General features: G+C 38.0%; 1 protein-coding gene across 2 annotated transcripts in view; it reads left to right on the top strand.

Annotated features, from left to right (window-relative positions):
• The window catches only part of gng12b (guanine nucleotide binding protein (G protein), gamma 12b), a 60,850-nt gene extending 45,400 nt beyond the window's left edge, over nt 1–15,450 (top strand). For both annotated transcript variants that reach the window (XM_051898330.1, XM_051898331.1), the window contains exons 2-3: nt 14,470–14,582; nt 15,242–15,450. In XM_051898330.1, coding sequence (XP_051754290.1) covers nt 14,490–14,582; nt 15,242–15,367 — 219 coding nt within the window. In that variant the 5' untranslated portion in view covers nt 14,470–14,489 and the 3' untranslated portion in view covers nt 15,368–15,450. The remainder of the gene's footprint in view (nt 1–14,469; nt 14,583–15,241) is intronic.
• The last annotated feature ends 4,402 nt before the right edge of the window (nt 15,451–19,852 follow it).

Raw genomic sequence — 19,852 nt, 5'->3', positions numbered from 1 at the left:
ATAAAATACATGCTACTCATTTCACATACTGTTTTTTGGCCACTATATAGTAGGGAAGTACTCACATTTAGATGCAGGGCTAGACAGTTGTATCGGAGCAGGTTGGAACTAAACTCTGTAGGAAGTGGCCCATCAGGAGTGTATTACCTTAAAACGTTTCTGGAAAGGTTGATTTTCCCAGCTAAAGGAGCCAACTAAAAAGTTTGTTGTATAGAATCACCAAAGTCTGTTTATATCTGTTTTTTTTAACGCTGTTTGAGCATAAGAAACAACACTTATGGGACAGTTAATGTCAGGTTTTGTTGCTGATTTAAAATTTTATTTAAATGTGATTTAAACCCATTCAAGCAGGTTTTGAGATTTCAGTATTTCCTCAAGTAGATAGGACTTGGTCTTGCATGCCAGAAAAATAGCAGCCGGGAGGCATTGCAAATATGGCCGCCAAGTAAACTGCTTAAAAAGAGACTTTGGGCGTACTCTCACACCATGTCTTAAAGGAGTAGTTCACCCGAAAAATGAAAATTGTCCCATAATTTACTCACCCTCAAGCCATCCTATAGGTGTATATGACTTTCTTCTTTCAGCCGACCACAATTGGAGTTATATTAAATAATATCCTGGCTCTTCCCAGCTTTGTAATGTCATTGAATAGTGTCTTAGTTTAGTTATAGTTTAGTTTAGTAATAGTTTTTGAAGCTCCAACAAGCGCAAATGCAACGCCAGTGGGTTGAAGGCTGAAGAAACTCAGTTCTCATTTTTCCTTTCAGTTCAATAAAACAAACTAACACTTGGCCTCTTGATAGCCAGCACACTTCGGTATGAAGGAGGAGCATCTGGTGCACCTCATCTTCACACAGCTCTGTTAACATTCATTTATTCACCAGAAGGGCTTTAATAAAGTTGACGTGTTTTACAACCGTCTTGTGCATTTCATTCAGCTCATCAGACAGGTGTTTGCTGGCCAGGGCTTGACGGTGTGTCATACAGTGAAACACAAGACAGGTGGGAGTCTTTTTCTTCAAACATGTATTGAAGCCCTTATTTTTTACCATCATTAAAGCAGCTCCATCTGTGTAGCATGCAACTAAATTATTAAAGAAAATGTTTTGCTTGGTGAAGTATGTGTCAATCGCGTGGAAAATATCTTCTCTTCATGTCGTTGTGGACAAATTAGTAGACAAAAGTAGGTCTTGATTGATTTTGCCGTCTTCAATGTACTGCACATATGCAGTGAGTGCTTTATCAGTGGAAGATTCTTCAAGTTGGATAAAAAATGGGTGCATCTTTAACTTTTCAACCAACGTGTTCTCAACATCATTTGCCATTCTGTCGATTCTGTCTTTTACTGTATTATTGGATAGAGGTACAGTTTTAAGTTTGAAAGCCACCTGTGTCCCGCACGTTATTTCTGCCATTTTTACACATGCAGGTTTAAATGTTTCCCCGATGGCGTGTGGCTTTTTTGTTAATAAAAAAAAAAAAAAAAAAAAAAGCAACATGCATGGATTAATCGTTCATACATTTAGAAAATAAATATGGTGAATTTTCATTTCATGCTGACTTTACGGATCATGGAAAGGGTGGAGTGTCTGTTTTTGGTGCAAACTTACTAACAGTACAAGTGGAAAAAGGCTACAAAAGGGTATTTGAGGCCACTTCAACATGCACGAACTCTCTCAACCCATTTTACCAGCATTTCATGCCAGATTGTCTCGCTCAATAGTCAAGGTCTAAAAGCAAACAGACTTCTGGAGCAGGTCTGCGTCCTCTCCCCCACCCATCTCTCTTTATGCCATGCTGGTGTATTAATAGAAGCAGATGGTGGGTTCATTCATTGATGTTGCATCTGGTTGTTCCTGACTGAACTCTCCCTACTGTGCTGCCCCATTTCCTGTCCCACCATACCTCAGAAAGGGCCGCCTATCCCAAATGCAAACATCTTTCCTTGCCGCTCAGTTAATGGCGATTCTCTTTTTTGGCCCTCGTTCTGCTGTGCAGATGTGGCGAGATGCTCATACACTTGAAAGTGAAGCCGGTGTTTCTGAAGTCTCTCACCTGGCCCGTCTGCATTGCATTGGGCAGAGTTGTGTGCGGACCAGCTCAAGGAATGTGTAAGGAGGGAGAGATCTAATGTCTTTGTGTTTGGTGACTGAGAGTCAACAAATGCATTGTAGTGCTGCATTTTTACTTGCTCCAGCACTGCCTGGCCTGCTCACATTGGATCCTGAGAATGACTCTGCCAGTTCTGTTCACACATAGTTCAGTTAATAAAGGAACATTCTAGCTTCAGTACAAGATAAACTCGATGTTACAGGGTGTTAAAATAGTCAATGTTTCAATTGTATTGTCTCAAGACAATATGCATAAAATATGCATATTACCATGAATTTAGTCTGAAAATAAACACTTATTAACCTTTTGTGTTAAGGCCAATGTTACAGCTTCTTTAAAATGACAACACAAAAACATAAACATTAAAACCCTAAAAATGACGTGTTAAAAAGAATTATTGAAGCATTATTTAAGGTCAAATGATAACACAAGTTTTAACAGAAGAATTAATGTGCTTTGGTAAAAAAAAGCTTCACATTTCTGCTTTCTTCCAAAAAATTGGCCCCATTTATTTTCATTGTAAGTGCCTCATCGTAACCTCCATTTTTTTGCTTCTTTTCTTTTTAAAGAAAAGAATGGATGAGTTGTTTTTTTGTGGCCACACATATTTTTATGCCACAAATGTCATTCAGTTGTGCTTCAGCAACGCTCTTCTTCACAGATGAATTTGATGGTTTGAATTAGTATAGCCTTGATTGCCTGTGGACCATATAAAATCATATCATATGTGATTTTTGCTATATATTTTAATCACAGTTACTCTATGTAGTGGCGTTATTCACAGCTATATCGTGAGCAATAAGAAGCGCCTTGACTTGACAAGTTATCTGTTAATATGTATAGTATTCAAGCCACTCCTGTAAGTTGTTTTATGAACAGGACAATTTGAGAGTCAAACCAGTTAGTAAATGTGGTAGTCAATCCAAAACACTGACTGTGTAAACATATGCCACGTTCACACTGCAGCAGAATGCGGTTGTCATTTCTGTATTGGAGTGCTTAAAGGGTTAGTTCACCCAAAAATGAAAATAATGTCATTTATTACTCACCCTCATGTCGTTCCACACCCGTAAGACCTTCGTTAATCTTCAGAACGCAAATTAGGATATTTTTGTTGAAATCGATGGCTCAGTGAGGCCTGCATAGCCAGCAATGACATTTCCTCTCTCAAGATCCATTAATGTACTAAAAGCATATTTAAATCAGTTCATGTGAGTTCAGTGGTTCAATATTAATATTATAAAGCGACAAGAATATTTTTGGTGCACCAAAAAAAACAAAATAATGAATTATATAGTGATGGCCGATTTCAAAACACTGCTTCATGCAGCTTCGGAGCGTTATGAATCTTTTGTGTCGAATCAGCGGTTCGGAGCGCAAAAGTCACGTGATTTCAGCACTTTGGTGGTTTGACACGCAACCCGAATCATGATTCATAATGCTCCGAAGCTTCAAATGACATTTATAAATTACATTATTTTCATTTTTGGGTGAACTAACCCTTTAATAAGGTTGTGTTTGCACACATAGTTCGGTTATTTACATTTTCAGGACTCACAACCGTTTTTTAAGCGAACTCCTGCTGTGTGAACAGAACCATAGTTATCTGTCACATCATAAAGTGCGAGTGAGCCACTCTGTGCTGCACTTACGTGTGTCTAGCATGTTGCAGGTAACCACTGGAGATGCTCCCATCAGTTTTGTAGACTCTGGTAAAACTCTCATGTGCATGTGCAAAACACGTGCAGCAGACACACAAGAAAAAATGAAGCGAGTGCATTAATGTATTATTAGTGTATTAATGTAACTAATGTATTATCAATGTCTTCAAGCCATGCAATGGATTAGGTAGGCTAGCCATTTATTTCGAAGCATAATAAACCAAGCGTCCAAAATGCCCTCCAAACAAGTGAATTTATCAAACATAAGAACTACTTTTGTAACATTTGTTACACTTGTGTAAACGACACAATAAAACAAGTAATAAGAGCCTGGTTGACGAGTGATGATCTTCCAGCGCTCCTAACCAACCCAAGCACGTTTCAGCTGTGAAACAGCTCACCATACTCAAGATCTAGTTTCCATTAGTTGAACTATCAAATCACGTTGGAAAACACTGTGTCATGATTACGATGTGATCGGATCCTGGAAGTCCTATAGCTTTAGCCAAGCAGCATGTCATGTCACTCCGTGATCTACACATTGTCTTATGTTTTGTTTGGGCTTGTTCGAGACCACCTCCTTTAAATAAAGATATGCGATCTACTGTAGCTTACTAATGTTTTGCGAAGTTAAACCAAACCAAATCGTGGCGCAAAAGCATCATGTGTATTACATGTGCATCGGCTGCATTTTTATACATTTGGTATAGTTTGGTCTCTGAGACCTTTTCAATGATATATGACACAAGTCTATGTACTATGAGATCACATTCTCATGTAAAGCAGTTATTTTTTCACACTATGAAAATAGAGCACTTCTAATATGTAATAATTTAAAAGCCCTTGTTGAGTAATGGTCATATTCCCTATATTCACTGTAAAGCCAAGCTTCTAAGCTTTAAAAGACACATATTTTGTGTTGCTTAAAGATACAGTAAGCGATTTCTGAGAAACTCTGTTGAAAATGGATTGGACCAGCACCAAAACACTTGTTGCCAATCAGCAGTAAGAGGCGTGTACACTCATTAGGGGGGAGGTGCCTGTGTCGCATAGCGTGTTCATGAATTTTGGGGTGGCGCTATCAAGAGAGGGGGTGCGATCCTTTTGGGTAGGGGCACGTTTGTATTGGTGATTTCAAATTTCAACAGCATTTTTCCAGCCCAGGCTCATTAGAAAAACATACCTGTGGGAACATTTTTGCAAAATGAAAATACGTAGCGCCATGTACATTTTGTGACAGTTTCAATGTGAAATGTCTACTGAGTGGTGCTAAAAGCGTGTTCATTTTTTTTCCGAAACAGATGAACGTGAATATGGTACATTTTTATTACATTGGTTTTATACGTATCACCGCAGTTCTGATTTGAAATGTACAGTGATTAGCGCTAAGCTTAAAGCTCCATTACGTTTTAAAATATCAAACCACTAACACTACACCTAAACCTACTCGATAGTGGTTTGGCTTTGGTTTAACAGCTGATTCACAAAGTTTTTTATATTCTTCATATTCTGTGCAATAGTTATTTCAGTAGTGACAGCAATTAACTTTCCTATTAAGGGGTGATATTTGCCCTCTTAAATGAATTTCCACAGGATGTATACCTTTATAATGGCAATTGTTTATAACCTTATTGGATGTATGCATCATCTTTTGTCCAATTCTTAAATGTAATCTACAAATTAAACTAGAATATTAAGACACTATAAAGCTGTTACCAATCAACTGAAATCAGTATCAACAAAATCCATCTTTGCACTGCAGAAGTGGCACAGAAGCTTCATCTGAAATGACATTTAGATACAAAGACTGTTTAATGCAGCTCAGAGGTGACTAAATGGTTCTAGATAGATTGCATTTACAATTTATTTATTTATTTTTTCTGTGTGAACAGGACATTTCGAGACTCATACCTGTACGTAAATTCAGTTCCCAAACACTGAGAATGTAAACACAGCCATAGCCAAAAAAAAAAAAAAAACAGCCAAATATTGTCTGAATTAGACATGATGACATTGCTATACTGTATATGAGCCGTTAGAGCCTTACTGTCCCGGATGTGTCAGGGATGTAGGTGTGCTCTTGCATTTCACCTCTTTTCTTCATTCCCTCAGTCCGAGACACTCTGGAGACATGGGAGAAACTATCAGCCTGTGACTCACAGGCTAAATGTCCCGAGTACACACTGTAAATAAAACAACCTCTGTTGAGCACCTATACCTGACACCTCTAAGGCATTCACTCAGCAATCTGTCATCTTTTGTCTGTCATAATCAAGTATCTTAATGTGCTCTTATCTATAGAATTACCTTCATAGTCAGCGCTAAAGTGTTTGCCGCAGTTTGCCAATTTTATGTGGGTGGGGATTTTTTTTTGTGACTCCCAGCTCTCCATTTAAACAAACACATGCACGTACACCTCTGTCAACACTCCTCACCCCCTTCTTTTTCTTTCCAAAGCCCTGCCTCACTGTGAGAGAGACTATCTCCCTTCTTCCCCATGCTTCATGGCTGCAGCCTGTCTGTCTGATAACATCAGGCTCTCTGAGATTAGCTCCCATGAGGGTGCTGTTAAACTGGTTACCTCGGCCTACCATGTTTAGCTGTAGCCGTAAGCTATCACCTACTTTACAAGCTGGAGTGCAGTGGTTCTCTGATAGCACAGTCTTCATTGTCCTTTCTGTGCACTGTGCGTCCAGGACTCAACGGCCTTATTGTATTACGGCAGCACAAGGCACAATTTTAGGCACAACCGTCGCTTAGCAATCAGGCTGTGTGAAGGAGAGATAATAGACCTGCCAAAAGAACATAGTGGGACAGGGGATAAAAAATAGCTTGTTCTTCTTAGAACTTTGTAGCTCATGCCTCCACCCAGTCATTAAGGAGCACAGTGCTCAATTCATGTACATCTTAAGACGTTATGTTCAGAATGCTGAAGACTTAATGTGCATACTTGCTGGATTCTGTCCCAGCGATGGTGGTCCAGTCAGACTTGGGCTGTCACTGTGGTCAAGGGCTCTCGTGAGGTACGACCAGCCGACAAATTCCTGTCTGAGCATTGGAAACGCAGCTGTATACATATTTCTCCTCAAGTCGTGTAAAAAAAAAAAAAACTTCTAGTACTGCATGTGAATTTGAATAACGTTAATGTGAAAGGCGTACTGTAGTGTACTTACCAACAAATATTCTTGCGGCAGAGAGCACATAGTAGTACTGAGAAATGCATTTTTAACATTTTTTTTTCATGCTTAAAATAAGGAGGTTATTTGAGGCAAGCAACATTAAATCATTTATGTTGCTCATAACAGTTTTTCTAAAGAATTTATATACCCTTCTCGTACTCTATATGTATATATATATATATATCTGTGTAATAAAATTTGCATGTAAAGATTTTTGGGTGAACTATACCTTTAATATTGGTTCAGTAAGCAACTTCATTCAGTGCTGACCTATTCAGGCCAATATTTCCTGAGTTTCTAAGTCTTACAATTAATTAATCAACGAAGTCTAGCAATTAATTAACAGAACTGGCTCAAACGAGTCTTTTGCTTGTGAATCAGACTATATTAGATCCATTGTATGTGTTTTTGCATGCTGTCCTAAAGGTTTTTTCTTAGAAATGTGTTTTCTTGCCTTTGCTTGCCATAAAATCTTTTTATTTAATTACATTCGGTTCCTTAAATCATGCAGCTTGTTGAGAAGATTTGAACAAACCGTTAAATTGACGGAGGGACCCAAGCCATTTTTGAAACTTTGGTTTTTTTGTTTTTTTTTCTTCCCCGACAGAAGCCAGTTAGCAACCACCCAGAGCACCCTAGCAACCACCTTGCAAAGCCCTAGCAACCACCCATAATACCTTAGTAACCACATCAACCCTTATTAAACATCCACCCTAGCATTGCAGCGACTTGTATTCTTCAGAAAATGTACAAATTTAATTTACAATTTGTAAAACAGATTTGAAAGGCATTTCCCACTCTCTGTGCTGCCACTGTGGTGGTCTCAGTGTGCCAGCGCACTGTTATTCCTGGAGTGCTACATCAGAGGCTGGGCCGATGGCTGGAGCCGTCTGGTTCTGGCTGAGATCCAGCAGGCAACAGCAGTGCCAGAGTGGGAGGGAGGAGTGGGCCTGTCTGCAGAGGTGTGGGTGGCCCAGTGGGCAGCTCAGTCAGCAGCAGTATTGCTCTGGGACCCAAGGTGGTCTGTACCCTGCCTTTTGGTGGTCTTACTTAGTTTCCTCCTCTTGTTGTTTGTTAGTGATTTCAGCTTGAGTCACACACTTCAAAGCCGGTTACAGTCCCCTCTCTTTTTCTCCTCTCACTCGCTGTCTCTCACACTCTTTCTACACGTTTGCAAGACAAACCCCTCCTGACCTCCACATCTGTCCATAGATGAACACCAGCAATAAAATATCTGCTTTTCATTCAGTCTTTATTGCGTCTTTTCATCCAACCTCATTATGAATGTTCAGTGTGAAAATTCAGTGCAACAAACATTTTAATATGAATTGAAAGCTGTTAAAGGATTAGTTCATTTCTGAATGAAAATTTCCTGATAATTTACTCACCCCCATGTCATCCAAGATGTTCATGTCTTTCTTTCTTCAGTCAAAAAGAAATGAAGGTTTTTGAGGAAAACATTCCAGGATTATTCTCCATATAGTGGACTTCAATGGGGTTCACCAGGTGGAAGGTCCAATTTGCAGCTTCAATGCAGCTTTAAAGTGCTCTATGCAATCCCAGACAAGGAATAAGGGTCTTATCTAGCGAAACGATCGGCCATTTTCTAAAAAAAATACAAATATATATACTTTTTAACCACAAATGCTCATCTTGCACTAGCTCTGCGATCCGCATGCATGACGTAATCATGTTACAAAGGTCATGCGTGACGTAGGCGAAAGCACCGGTCCAGTGTCTACAAAGTGAACGTGCAAAGATTAAGCCAAACGCCCTTTACAAAAAAAAAAAAAAAAAGGTAAAACAACGATGTCGGACGATTTTTTTCACCCTACCGTGGTACTTCCGCTTACGTCACGCGTGACCTTTCAATGTAATGCGTGGCGCATCGCAGAGCAATGCAAGACGAGCATTTGTGGTTAAAAAGTATATACATTTTTATTTTTTTAGAAAATGGCCGATCGTTTCACTAGATAAGACCCTTATTCCTCGTCTGGGATCGCGTAGAGAGCTTTGAAGCTGCACTGAAACTGTAATTTGGACCTTCCACCCGGTGAACCCCACTAAAGTCCACTATATATGGAGAAGAATCCTGTAATGTTTTCCTCAAAAACCTTAATTTGTTTTCGACTGAAGAAAGAAAGACATGAACATCTTGGAAGGCCTTGGGGGTGAGTAAATTCAGGAAATTTTCATTCAGAAGTGAACTAATCCTTTAATGCACCTGTTCAGACAGAAGGATTTTTTACGGAGAGTTGTTCTAATAGGGCTGCATGATTCAGGAAAAAAATCTGAAAAAGAAAAAAACAGGTTTACATTGCTTGCTTAGGGCTGCGCAATTTGGCCCAAATTTTGTGATTATATATCAATATGGCTATATAATAAGAGAGTGAATTTGTACTTTCATTCAACCCATCTTGCGTTTTTTTTTTTTTTTTTTTTTTTTCCGTATTGGTCTGAACAAACAGAATTGCCAAAACATGCCAAACATTTGTGTTGGTGAGAACAGGCCTTTACTCTTGAAATGTCACAGTTGTTTTTGGGGGCAGGGTCACAGTGAGGGCAGAGGGGAGAGATTTAACAAAAGACTGAAGGGTGCGGCGTCAGCCCGAGCTTTTGGAGTGTGCTTGACTCTTGGGTCTCTCTCTCTAAAGCTGTAATTACAGTCGAGACATCCAGATGAGCCGTGCGGCACAGCTCAGTGCACTTCGAGTGTCCTCTCTCCTCAGCGGCCAGCTATACTGGCCAGTATCCTGTGTCCACTCCACATTTAAGCCAGCGGTTTGCCTGCTGGATGATTCAAAGTCACCGTTGCGTAGACAGCAGAGGACATACGCTAACAGCACTATAGAGGTGGAAATGTCACACACTGACTTCCCAGCACAGAAAGGACAACTTCTAGAGCAACGTGAGAGGGATAAATGAAATCCCGTGGGTCAGGATATGCAGTTATTAGCGAGCCTTTTCTCTGCTGAGTCCAGGCATACAGACGCCCCCTCTTCCTGTTCCTTTGCTATTTATACATTCATACACATCTTTAATCATTTATACTGCAGGGAGAGGAGTGAGTGGGTTAATGAAACGGATGTGGGCTCTTGAAGGCTCGCTTGGCGCTAGTTTTGGTGGTTAATCATATTGTAATCTTGATTCTGTCTCTATACGTGAACCTCTGCTTAGCTGGTGTGAGTGGATAACAACAATCGACCTGAAAGGTCAGAGGTCACCAGTGTGTGAATGGTGAATGGAGTTTGATTGGCACAGCTCTTGAGCCATGTCTGTCTGCATAACAGTTCTACTCTCTATGCTGCGTACGCAGAAAATTGACTCGTTGTCCCTAAGAAGCCACTCTGAGCAAATGAACCGTTACCTCACAGGAACACTGTGTCCTTTTGCAGAGCTGCATTACTCAACCTTGACTGAGATCAACTGAACAAAATCTGTCCTTGGACAAATCAAATTGTCTAGGTTTGTTATACTTTGCAAAACTCAGACTAGTATGATTTCAGACTAATGCTGGGTACACACTAAAAGATTTTTGAAAACTTATTTTCAAAATGTGAGAGACCACAAAAATGAGGACAAAAAAATCCTAGATTTAACCGTTTTGCTCCTATAGTGTGTGGTGTGCCGTGATGTGACAAACACAGCACAGCACAGCACACCACACACAAACAGAATTTCAACCAGAGTCCCGACTGTGAACACAGGAAATCTCGCAAAATCTCTCAAAACTTCATAATAAACATGACGGACAATAGGCAGGAAGAAATTGCGTTGATAGTGTTTGGAATGATTTTGGTATGTTTTACAGGACACGTTGTATAAACACTCGTGCTGTTGCCACAAATCAACAAGCTGATCCTCCATCTCTGCTGTCCAAATCTATTTAACTTTGTGCTGCGCCATATGACTGTGTTTGTTATGCTTCTGTCTTCTGTCAGCTCACTTTCTGATTGGATATTGTTTCGTTTCACGTGATAATCTCCAGAGCGTGCGCACGTTTGTCCTCGGGGTTCCCCCCACACATCAGGATTTCCGATCATAAATATTCAACATGTTGAATATTTACGATTCGCGATCGGGGCGCCTCCGACGTTCTTCCGAGCAGATTCAGTCACTCTTAACACACCTCACACCACAGGAAAATCTGATAAGATAATCTGTAGAACCATCAAGATAATTGGGACATAATCTAGGATTGTCGGAAGGGGAGAAATCGGCCCAAAATCAGCCCGATTATCTTGTGGTGTGTACCCAGCATTAATCAGACATTAAAAAGAAGAATTATTGTTTTAGTCCAACTGAAATATTTTAAAGCGCATACAAACATATTAAATACTTATTACAGTTCATCCCAACCACAATTATCAGCATTGTGTATTTAATTTTTTAGTGTTGTTTCTTTCGATTACAAATTGTATACGTTGACAGAGACATGAAGACAGAGACATACACAAAATGTACTTGTAGCTCAATTGTAAATGTGCATATAAACACATGCATTGTTAATCAATTTTGTCATTTTGTGCCTTTAAACAAAAGATGCCAAGAGTTTAACCTGTTTGATTTGAACAAATCTTCATTAAACTAAAATTAGCAACCTGGGATGCTTTATTGTCCGGAAAATGTAATTGTTAGTAAACTGCTGTCGTCAGAGGCGTCATGTTTTGTCTGTGCTTGTTAAGCTGCAGCTAAGCAGTGTGTTCTCTGGACCGTAATGTATGGATGGCCCCTTGACCTCAGGGCTTGTGGGAGCAACTATGGCCTCTGTCTCACACTAATTATGTCACTACATTAACAACTAGTTGTTATCCAAACCTCTTAACCCCTTCTAAGTATGTCTGGTGTGCGACTAGATAAGGTCACCCCCCAATACAGACCTCCGTGTAGAGATACCAGACCTGTGCCTGTGGGATGGGAGACAACTATACACTCTTCCTCTGAATTCTTGATAAAGCTGTGTCTGGGCTTCTCAGGAAGTAGGATATAAGGGTTTGTTGTGCTAGAGATTATGCAGCTGACCATGTAGCAATATGGAAGTCACTCTAACAAACATTTCCCCTGTTGTCAAAACTGACATTTACACCAGACATGAACAATGAAAACAAAACCACTTCCAAAATTATCAATGGCACTGTTTACAGCGGAAGCTAAAAGACCTGCTGCTGTCTGTTATTTCATTCACGTTAATGAAACAATGATATTGACAAATAGACAACAATGCAATGCTCTTTTTATTTCTCTGATCTTTTTTTTTTTTTGACTGTTTTCTTGAATATTTACGATAAAGTTTACTTAAAGGGATAGTTCACCCAAAAATGAAAATTTGATGTTTATCTGCTTACCCCCAGGGCATCCAAGATGTAGGTGACTTTGTTTCTTTAGTAGAACACAAATGATGATTTTTAACTCCAACCGTTGCAGTCTGTCAGTCGTATAATGCATGTCAATGGTAACAAAATCTATGAGAGTAAAAAAAAACATGCACAGACAAATACAAATTAAACCCTGCGGCTCGTGACGACACATTGATGTCCTAAGACACGAAACAATCGGTTTGTGCGAGAAACCGAACAGTATTTATATAATTTTTTACCTCTAATACACCACTATGTCCAACTGCCTTGAGCGTTCGCATGGCATCCGGTGCGTGAGGTGTGTATGCGCCCTGGCGTAGTTTAAACATGGTGCCTGTAGTACAACAGTTGTTATACAAATGGAAGTAAACCACTAAAAAACATGGTTTTATTACATCAAAACTTCATTTTATTTTGTTACTTTTTGTAAGCGCAGCTTTACAAATAAAAAGGACAAATACAAAGATCTTGTTCACATACCTCAGTTGGATGAAGAAAAACCATAGGCACAGCTGATGGATTAAGTCGTACGTGATCCTCTCCTGGGTATGTAAAATCATCAGGGGAAAAATGATCGCTGCAGACCCTCAACCATCAACCATAACTTCAGGCGAGCAGGCTCAGAAGTTGGGAATACGTGGAAAGCCAACACTCCCGAATGATTTTGCACGAGAGAACGTAATCTTTTAGTTTTAAGTCGGTTTGAACAATCTGGATAGGCGCAAGTAAGTGCCATTTTGATTAGCTGTCGTACCTACAAGGTTTGTGCTCTGTGTAAACAATGAGTGTACGCTACGCCAGAGCGCGTACACACCTCACGCACCGGGTGCCGTGCGCGCGCTCAAGGCAGTTGGACATAGTGGTGTATTAATTTGAAGTAAAAAATGATATAAAAGATATAAATAAATAATATAAATGATATAAATAAATAAATAAATAAATAAATAAATATATAAATAAATACGACTCCAGAGGGTTAATAAAGACCTTCTGAAGTGAATCGATGTGTTTGTGTAAGACAAGTATCCTTATTTAAAACTTTATATGCGTATGGCTGTCACCAAACTGACACTTACACCTGCTGCAGCTTAACAACCTTTATAAACCTTGGAGGACTAAGGATATTTTTAAATATACTCCAACTGTGTTTGTCTGAAAGAAGATAGTCATATACAACTGGGATGGCTTGAGCGTGAATAAATCATGGAATAATTTTCATTTTTGGGTGAACTATCCCTTTATGTGTGTAATTATACTGTAACAATGACAACTTGTGACAAAAAGTGTAACCTTTATATAATATTTATATTATTTGTATATTTTTTATTTTATATTTATATTATGAATTATTAATATAAATAAAAATTTTCTTTATATTATTAAATTAATTATTAAGTTATTTGATTTATATGTAAATTCCTTTTTATTATTTTATTTCCATATTATTAATTTATTTATTTATTGCTGTGCAATTGTGAAGTTTTACTAATATTGGTATCTACTACCAATTTTTTTTGTATTGATTTATGAAAACCTTGCTTTATTTCTCACTAATGTTAGGAAGTGAGAAATCTTACCATCCTCTCTTTATCTCCTGATCAATAAGAGACCACCTGCCTCACTCAAACCATTTCCTCTTCTACCATTTGTATTGCACAACTCCTTCTGTTTGAGCAACTGCACCACTGACTCTGTCTCTCTGTGCCTGTGCACATGTGTGTATTGTGCATGATGAGTTGGCAGAGTAACTGGTGACGATGGTTAAACGGAAAGAGTGCTCTGCAGGAACAGTCAGTAGCTGCAGAGACTGATCTTCTGTTAAAACACACACAGCTTGCTTTGGTTCTCCCTCCTGCAGTCGTAAAGCAATACAGAGGCTGCAGACCCAGTGAAAAAGCCCCTCACTGGGGATTTGACACACTAAACACCCCCACCCACTGTAAGAGTCAAAGAGGCCCTCAGTACCTCATCAGAGAGCTTTTGCTGTCTCACTATGTACATACAGACAAATATCCTGTCTTGCACATGTTTTGCATGAGAATTCTGCTGTATGTAGTTCATGAATCATGGGATAGAGTGAAATGTAACTCTGCTGTTGGCTGCTCATAAGAAACAAAGCAGAGTGCATGTCAACTTTTTTTTTATTTGTTTTCAATCCAGGTCTGTGAAGATAATCAAAGATGTCATCTAAGATGCAAAGCTCTAATAATATAGCCCAGGCCAGAAGGACTGTTCAACAGCTACGGATAGAAGCTAACATAGAGAGAATAAAGGTAAATGAATTGTTCATTATCATTGCAAAAATGTACTGTGACATACCATGGTATTGGTAGAAATAATTTAGTATAAAAAATATATTTTTTAATATATATTTATGTTTTTTGTTGTTGTTGTTTTAGCTAGGACATTGGAGAACCCCTTGTTCCCTACCCATAATTTGACTAAATGTAATAATTTGATGAAAATTTTGAAATAATTGGCAGTGCTAGTTATTTAATACTTTTGATGACTTTTATTTTGAAATGTGGTACTGTAGTGGTTAGAGACCTGAGCTGGTTAACCAAAGGCTCACACTTTTTTTTGGGGTGTTTTGCGCAGATTTATTATTATTTTTTTTAAATAAACTACCCCTTTAATGACTAATTAATTGTTAATTTATACACTTGTTTGTTCTGTGGAATGGGGAAAAAAATGTATTTTGTAAAAAGGTCTTAGTGTTTTTTGTCATACAATAAAAGTCGATGGGATTCAGTATTGTTTTGGACACCACTAATGTTTATTTTTATCTTCTTTCGCATTTTGCATAAGAACAAAAGTCATAGAATTGACAGAATTTTCATGTTTGAATGAACTATCACTTTAATGACTAAGTAATAGTTCATTTACTTGTACACAAAACTCGCAAAATTCACATTGTGTCTCTTCTCTGCAGGTGTCTAAAGCTTCTGCAGACCTCATGCATTACTGCAGCGAACATGCCAAGTATGATCCTCTGCTTATGGGCATCCCAGCTTCAGAAAACCCTTTTAAAGATAAAAAGCCCTGCACTATATTGTAGTGGGATACTTGAACTCTTGATGTGTGTTTTGATGTTCCTTTTATTGTTATTTTTTTTTAATAGAGAGAATATGATTCCCTATTCGACTTAAAGTGAACTAAACCCCAAGCCATTATTTGATTGTATCCACAAATCTCCTGACTAGAAATGTTCATGTTTTCCATGAAAAGGAGCGTCAAAGCACCTAGTAAACAAACCATTTGTGGTGCAAAGACAAAACCAACACATGAATGAAGTTTAGTTTTAGGGCACAGCACAGATGAGTTGTTTGCTTTGTGATGGTGTCCATTGATGTGGTTGTGTCTCCTGCACATAAAGGGTGAGGTCAGAGTGGGCGGTTCTCAGCCGCGCTAGTATCAGAAGCACAGGAAATGATCATTTAATGACTGCACTCTGTAATAATTATCTGCAGATAAGCAGAGCCTCATCGGTGGTGCTTTTGACCCCATCTGATGCTTTTAAAGGCATTCAGTTGCAGAGAGTGTGGGGGATTGCTGTGAGGGGTGAAATGTCAGCATCACGAATGTGTGAAGGGTGCTTGTGCTCACTGGAGGAGGAAACAGGTGTCTTTGGAGGCGTCACATTGACGCAATGCTGCTCCGTCCCTCCCTCATTAACTCACTCTTTGAACAATGGACTGATACAAAGCTAACTGCTCCTGTCAAATCACTACACGCAACACCGTGCCCTTTTCTTTTTCTCTCAGTAAACCAAGAGAGCTGTGTTTCAAAAGTTCAACAACTGCCAAAACTTGAAGATTAGCATTTTAAGAGTAATACAAGTAATACAAGATTTTTTCCTTGTTTATTCCTCCCTTTTTTTCCTAACTAACCAGACAAAATGTGGATGACACTTTACAATAAGGTTCAATTCGTTGATATTAGTGCATTAGGAATCATGAACTAGTAGTAATAATTGTTTATTACTACTAGTTCATGATTCCTACATTTATTTATTTTATTTTTATTTTTTTTTTACAGCATTTAATAATTTAATGTTAATTTATAAATGTACTTCACTATTGCTAGTTGTTAATTCATTCTCACTGATACTATATGAACTAATGTTAATTACGTCAATTTGAAATGTTAAAAATATAGAAGTATACACTACAGTTCGAAGGATCAGTAAGATTAAAAAAAAAAAATACAAAAAAATCTATTTCTAATAAACTTTCTATTCATAAAAAGTCCTGAAAAATGGTTTCCACTGTCTTCAACTGTGATAATAAGAAATCTTACTTAGGGATAGTTCACCCAAAAATGAAAATTCTGTCATCATTTACTTACCCTCAAGTTGTTCCAAACCTGTATAAATTTCTTTGTTTTGTTGAACACAAAGGAAGATATTTTGAAGAATGTGGGAAACTGAACAGTTTTGGGGCACCATTGACTTCCATTGTAATTTTTTTTCCTACTATGGAAGTCAATGGTGCCCCAAAGCGGCCTGATTACAAACATTCTTCAAAATATCTTCCTTTGTGTTTAACAGAACAGAGAAATTTATACAGATTTGGAACAACTTGAGGGTGAGTAAATGATGATAGAATTTTCATTTTTGGGTGAACTATCCCTTTAAAGGGTTAGTTCACCAAAAAAATGAAAATTCTGTCATTAATTACTCACCCTCATGATGTTCCTCACCGGTAAGACTTTCGTTCATCTTCGGAACACAAATTAAGATATTTTTGATAAAATCCGACAGCTCAGTGAGGCCTCCATTGCCAGCAAGACAATTAACACTTTCAGATGCCCAGAAAGCTATAAGACATATTTAAAACAGTTCATGTGACTACAGTGGTTCAACCTTAATGTAATGAAGCAACGAGAATACATTTTGTGCGGCAAAAAAAAACAAATTAACGACTTTATTCAACAATATCTAGTGATGGACGATTTCAAAACACTGCTTCGAAGCGTTACAGATTTTTTTTCTCGTCGCTTCATAACATTAAGTTTGAACCACTGTAGTCACATGAACTGTTTTAAATACGTCTTTAGTAGCTTTCTGGGCATCTGAAAGTGTTAATTATCTTGCTGGCAATAGAGGTCTCACTGAGCCATCATATTTTATTAAACATATCTTAATTTGTGTTCCGAAGATGAACAAAGGTCTTACAGGCTTGGAACGACATGAGGGTGAGTAATTAATGACAGAATTTTCATTTTTTTTTGGTGAACTAACCCTTTAAGCACCAAATCAGAACTGATTTTTGACATAACAACTGCTATATATATATATATATATATATGTGTGAAAGACGAAAAAGGGTTTTCAAGGGATCAGGAAATTAATATCATTGTTAGTTCATGATACTCGCATTAACTAATGTTAACACATTCAACCTTATTGTAAAGTGTTACCAAAATATAATGCATTAACTAATTTTAACACATTAAGCCTTATTGTAAAGAGTACACCCATTTCACAGAACCTCCATTCTTTAAATGCCCACTTTCAGTAAATGGGATCATATTTTACATTAAAAAACCTCAAAATTTGCATTAGATACACTGAATTGTGTTATTGCCCGGTGTATGATAGATACAATACTTTATTGCAGATCATGGTACATAATATATTGTAACCCTTTAATGATTATTTACAAGATGCCTTATACGTTAATGTACGCATTTCTTCTGATTGTTTTGTTATCATTGTCTCTTTTTTATAACAAACATTAATGTCATTGTGCCATCTCATTCTGGGATCTAACCAGCAATAGAAACTCACGAAGGGTCACATATGATTTTTCTGTAGCTGCACACTGAGCACATAATGATTTCTCTGATTGTAGTGATTTTTGTGACTGTTATAATCATGCATTTTAATGTCATTCCATGTTTACAACTCCTGTTCTTTTTTTGTGCGTGTGTGTGTGTGTGTGTGTGTGTGTGTGTGTGTGTGTAATACTCTTGTGAATTGCCATGCATTTAATGAAAGTGAGTGTGGAATGCCTTTATGACACAGCTGGCAGAAAACAACTTCACCAGACCAGCTGAACCAGCCTTAATGAAATATTCCTGACACGTCCACTGCCACGCTCCTGTCTCGAGACGTCAGCCAGAGTTAAACTACTGTGAACTAGTGGTGCTGCTGTCCCACAGACAACTTCACTGTGTCTTCTTCACTACACATCTGTGTCATCAGTCTGGATATATACCCAGCCAGACATCTGATCCTCGCCTGTGCATCAATAATGATTTCTCATGCAACTGAACTTCAACTGTGCTATACCACAATCTTATCTGAACAACAGTATGCTTTGAATGGCAGTTTCAGCCATGCTTTCTTGTTGAGTGATGCTTTTAAAGTGACATTTTTGTAATGTTTCCCAAAAGTAGTATTAAGTTGTCACAGTGGCCTGTTGTTATTTGGACAAATGTGTTTTTCTTGATGCAGTGGTCATTTCTGAAGGTGCTTTTGTATTGTGAATATGACATGCACAAGCTCTTCGTTCTGCCTTATCTCTTTTTGCATTTAATTTAATTTCTTTTTTTTTTTTTCTTTATTATGAAGAGCATTCAGTGTCACCATTTTTGAGTGAATTTTCCATCTTGCTTTCCTTGTGCAGAAGAGCTGGGTCCCAATATATTGGGTTGTAGATGTTTTCTTTTTCCAACAAAATATAGTTTTATTCTCAGTCTTGTTGTCTTGTTTATGTATGTTTAAGTCCAAGTTTATTTGTATAGCACTTTTCAAAATACGTATTGTTTCAAAACAGCTTCACATAAAATGCATGTTTCAATGTTACAATCATATTTAGCATATGCTAATACAAGCAGAAGCAATTAGCAATTATGAGTCTGGGGTCAATAAGATACTTTTACTAACTGATACTATGATAACTGATACTTTTTATCCGGCAAGTATATATACATACTACATATTACACATTTATATATTTTTACATACATACAGTATTACACATTTACAAGTACATATTTATCTGGCAAGTATATATATATATATATATACATATATATATACACAGTGCCCTCCACAAATATTGGCACCCTTAGTAAATATGAGCAAAGGTGGCTGTGAAAATAAATCTGCATTGTTTATCCTTTTGATCTTTCATTCAAAAAATTCACAAAATTCTAACCTTTCATTTAAGTGAAATGTTGGTGCAGTTTGTGCTCAGTGACACATTTTTGTGTTGGTTTTGATGTTTGTTTTGGATCATTGTCCTGATGGAAGATCCAACCACGGCCCATTATTGGATTTCTAGCAGAAGCGGTCAGGTTTTGTTTTTTATCTGTTGGTACTTGATAGAATCCATGATACCATGTATCTGAACAAGATGTCCAGGACCTCCAGCAGAAAAATAGGCCCACAACATTAAAGACCCAGCAGTATATTTAACCGTGGGCATGGGGTACTTTTTATCCATGTGTGCACCAAACCCATCTGGTGGGTTTGCTGCCAAAAAGCTCTTTTTAGTTTCATCTGACCATAGAAGCCAGTCTCGTTTGAAGTTCC

The sequence above is a fragment of the Ctenopharyngodon idella genome, chromosome 6, assembly GCF_019924925.1.
Source record: "Ctenopharyngodon idella isolate HZGC_01 chromosome 6, HZGC01, whole genome shotgun sequence".
Lineage (NCBI taxonomy): Eukaryota > Metazoa > Chordata > Actinopteri > Cypriniformes > Xenocyprididae > Ctenopharyngodon > Ctenopharyngodon idella.
This window is presented reverse-complemented; position numbering and strand designations above follow the sequence as displayed.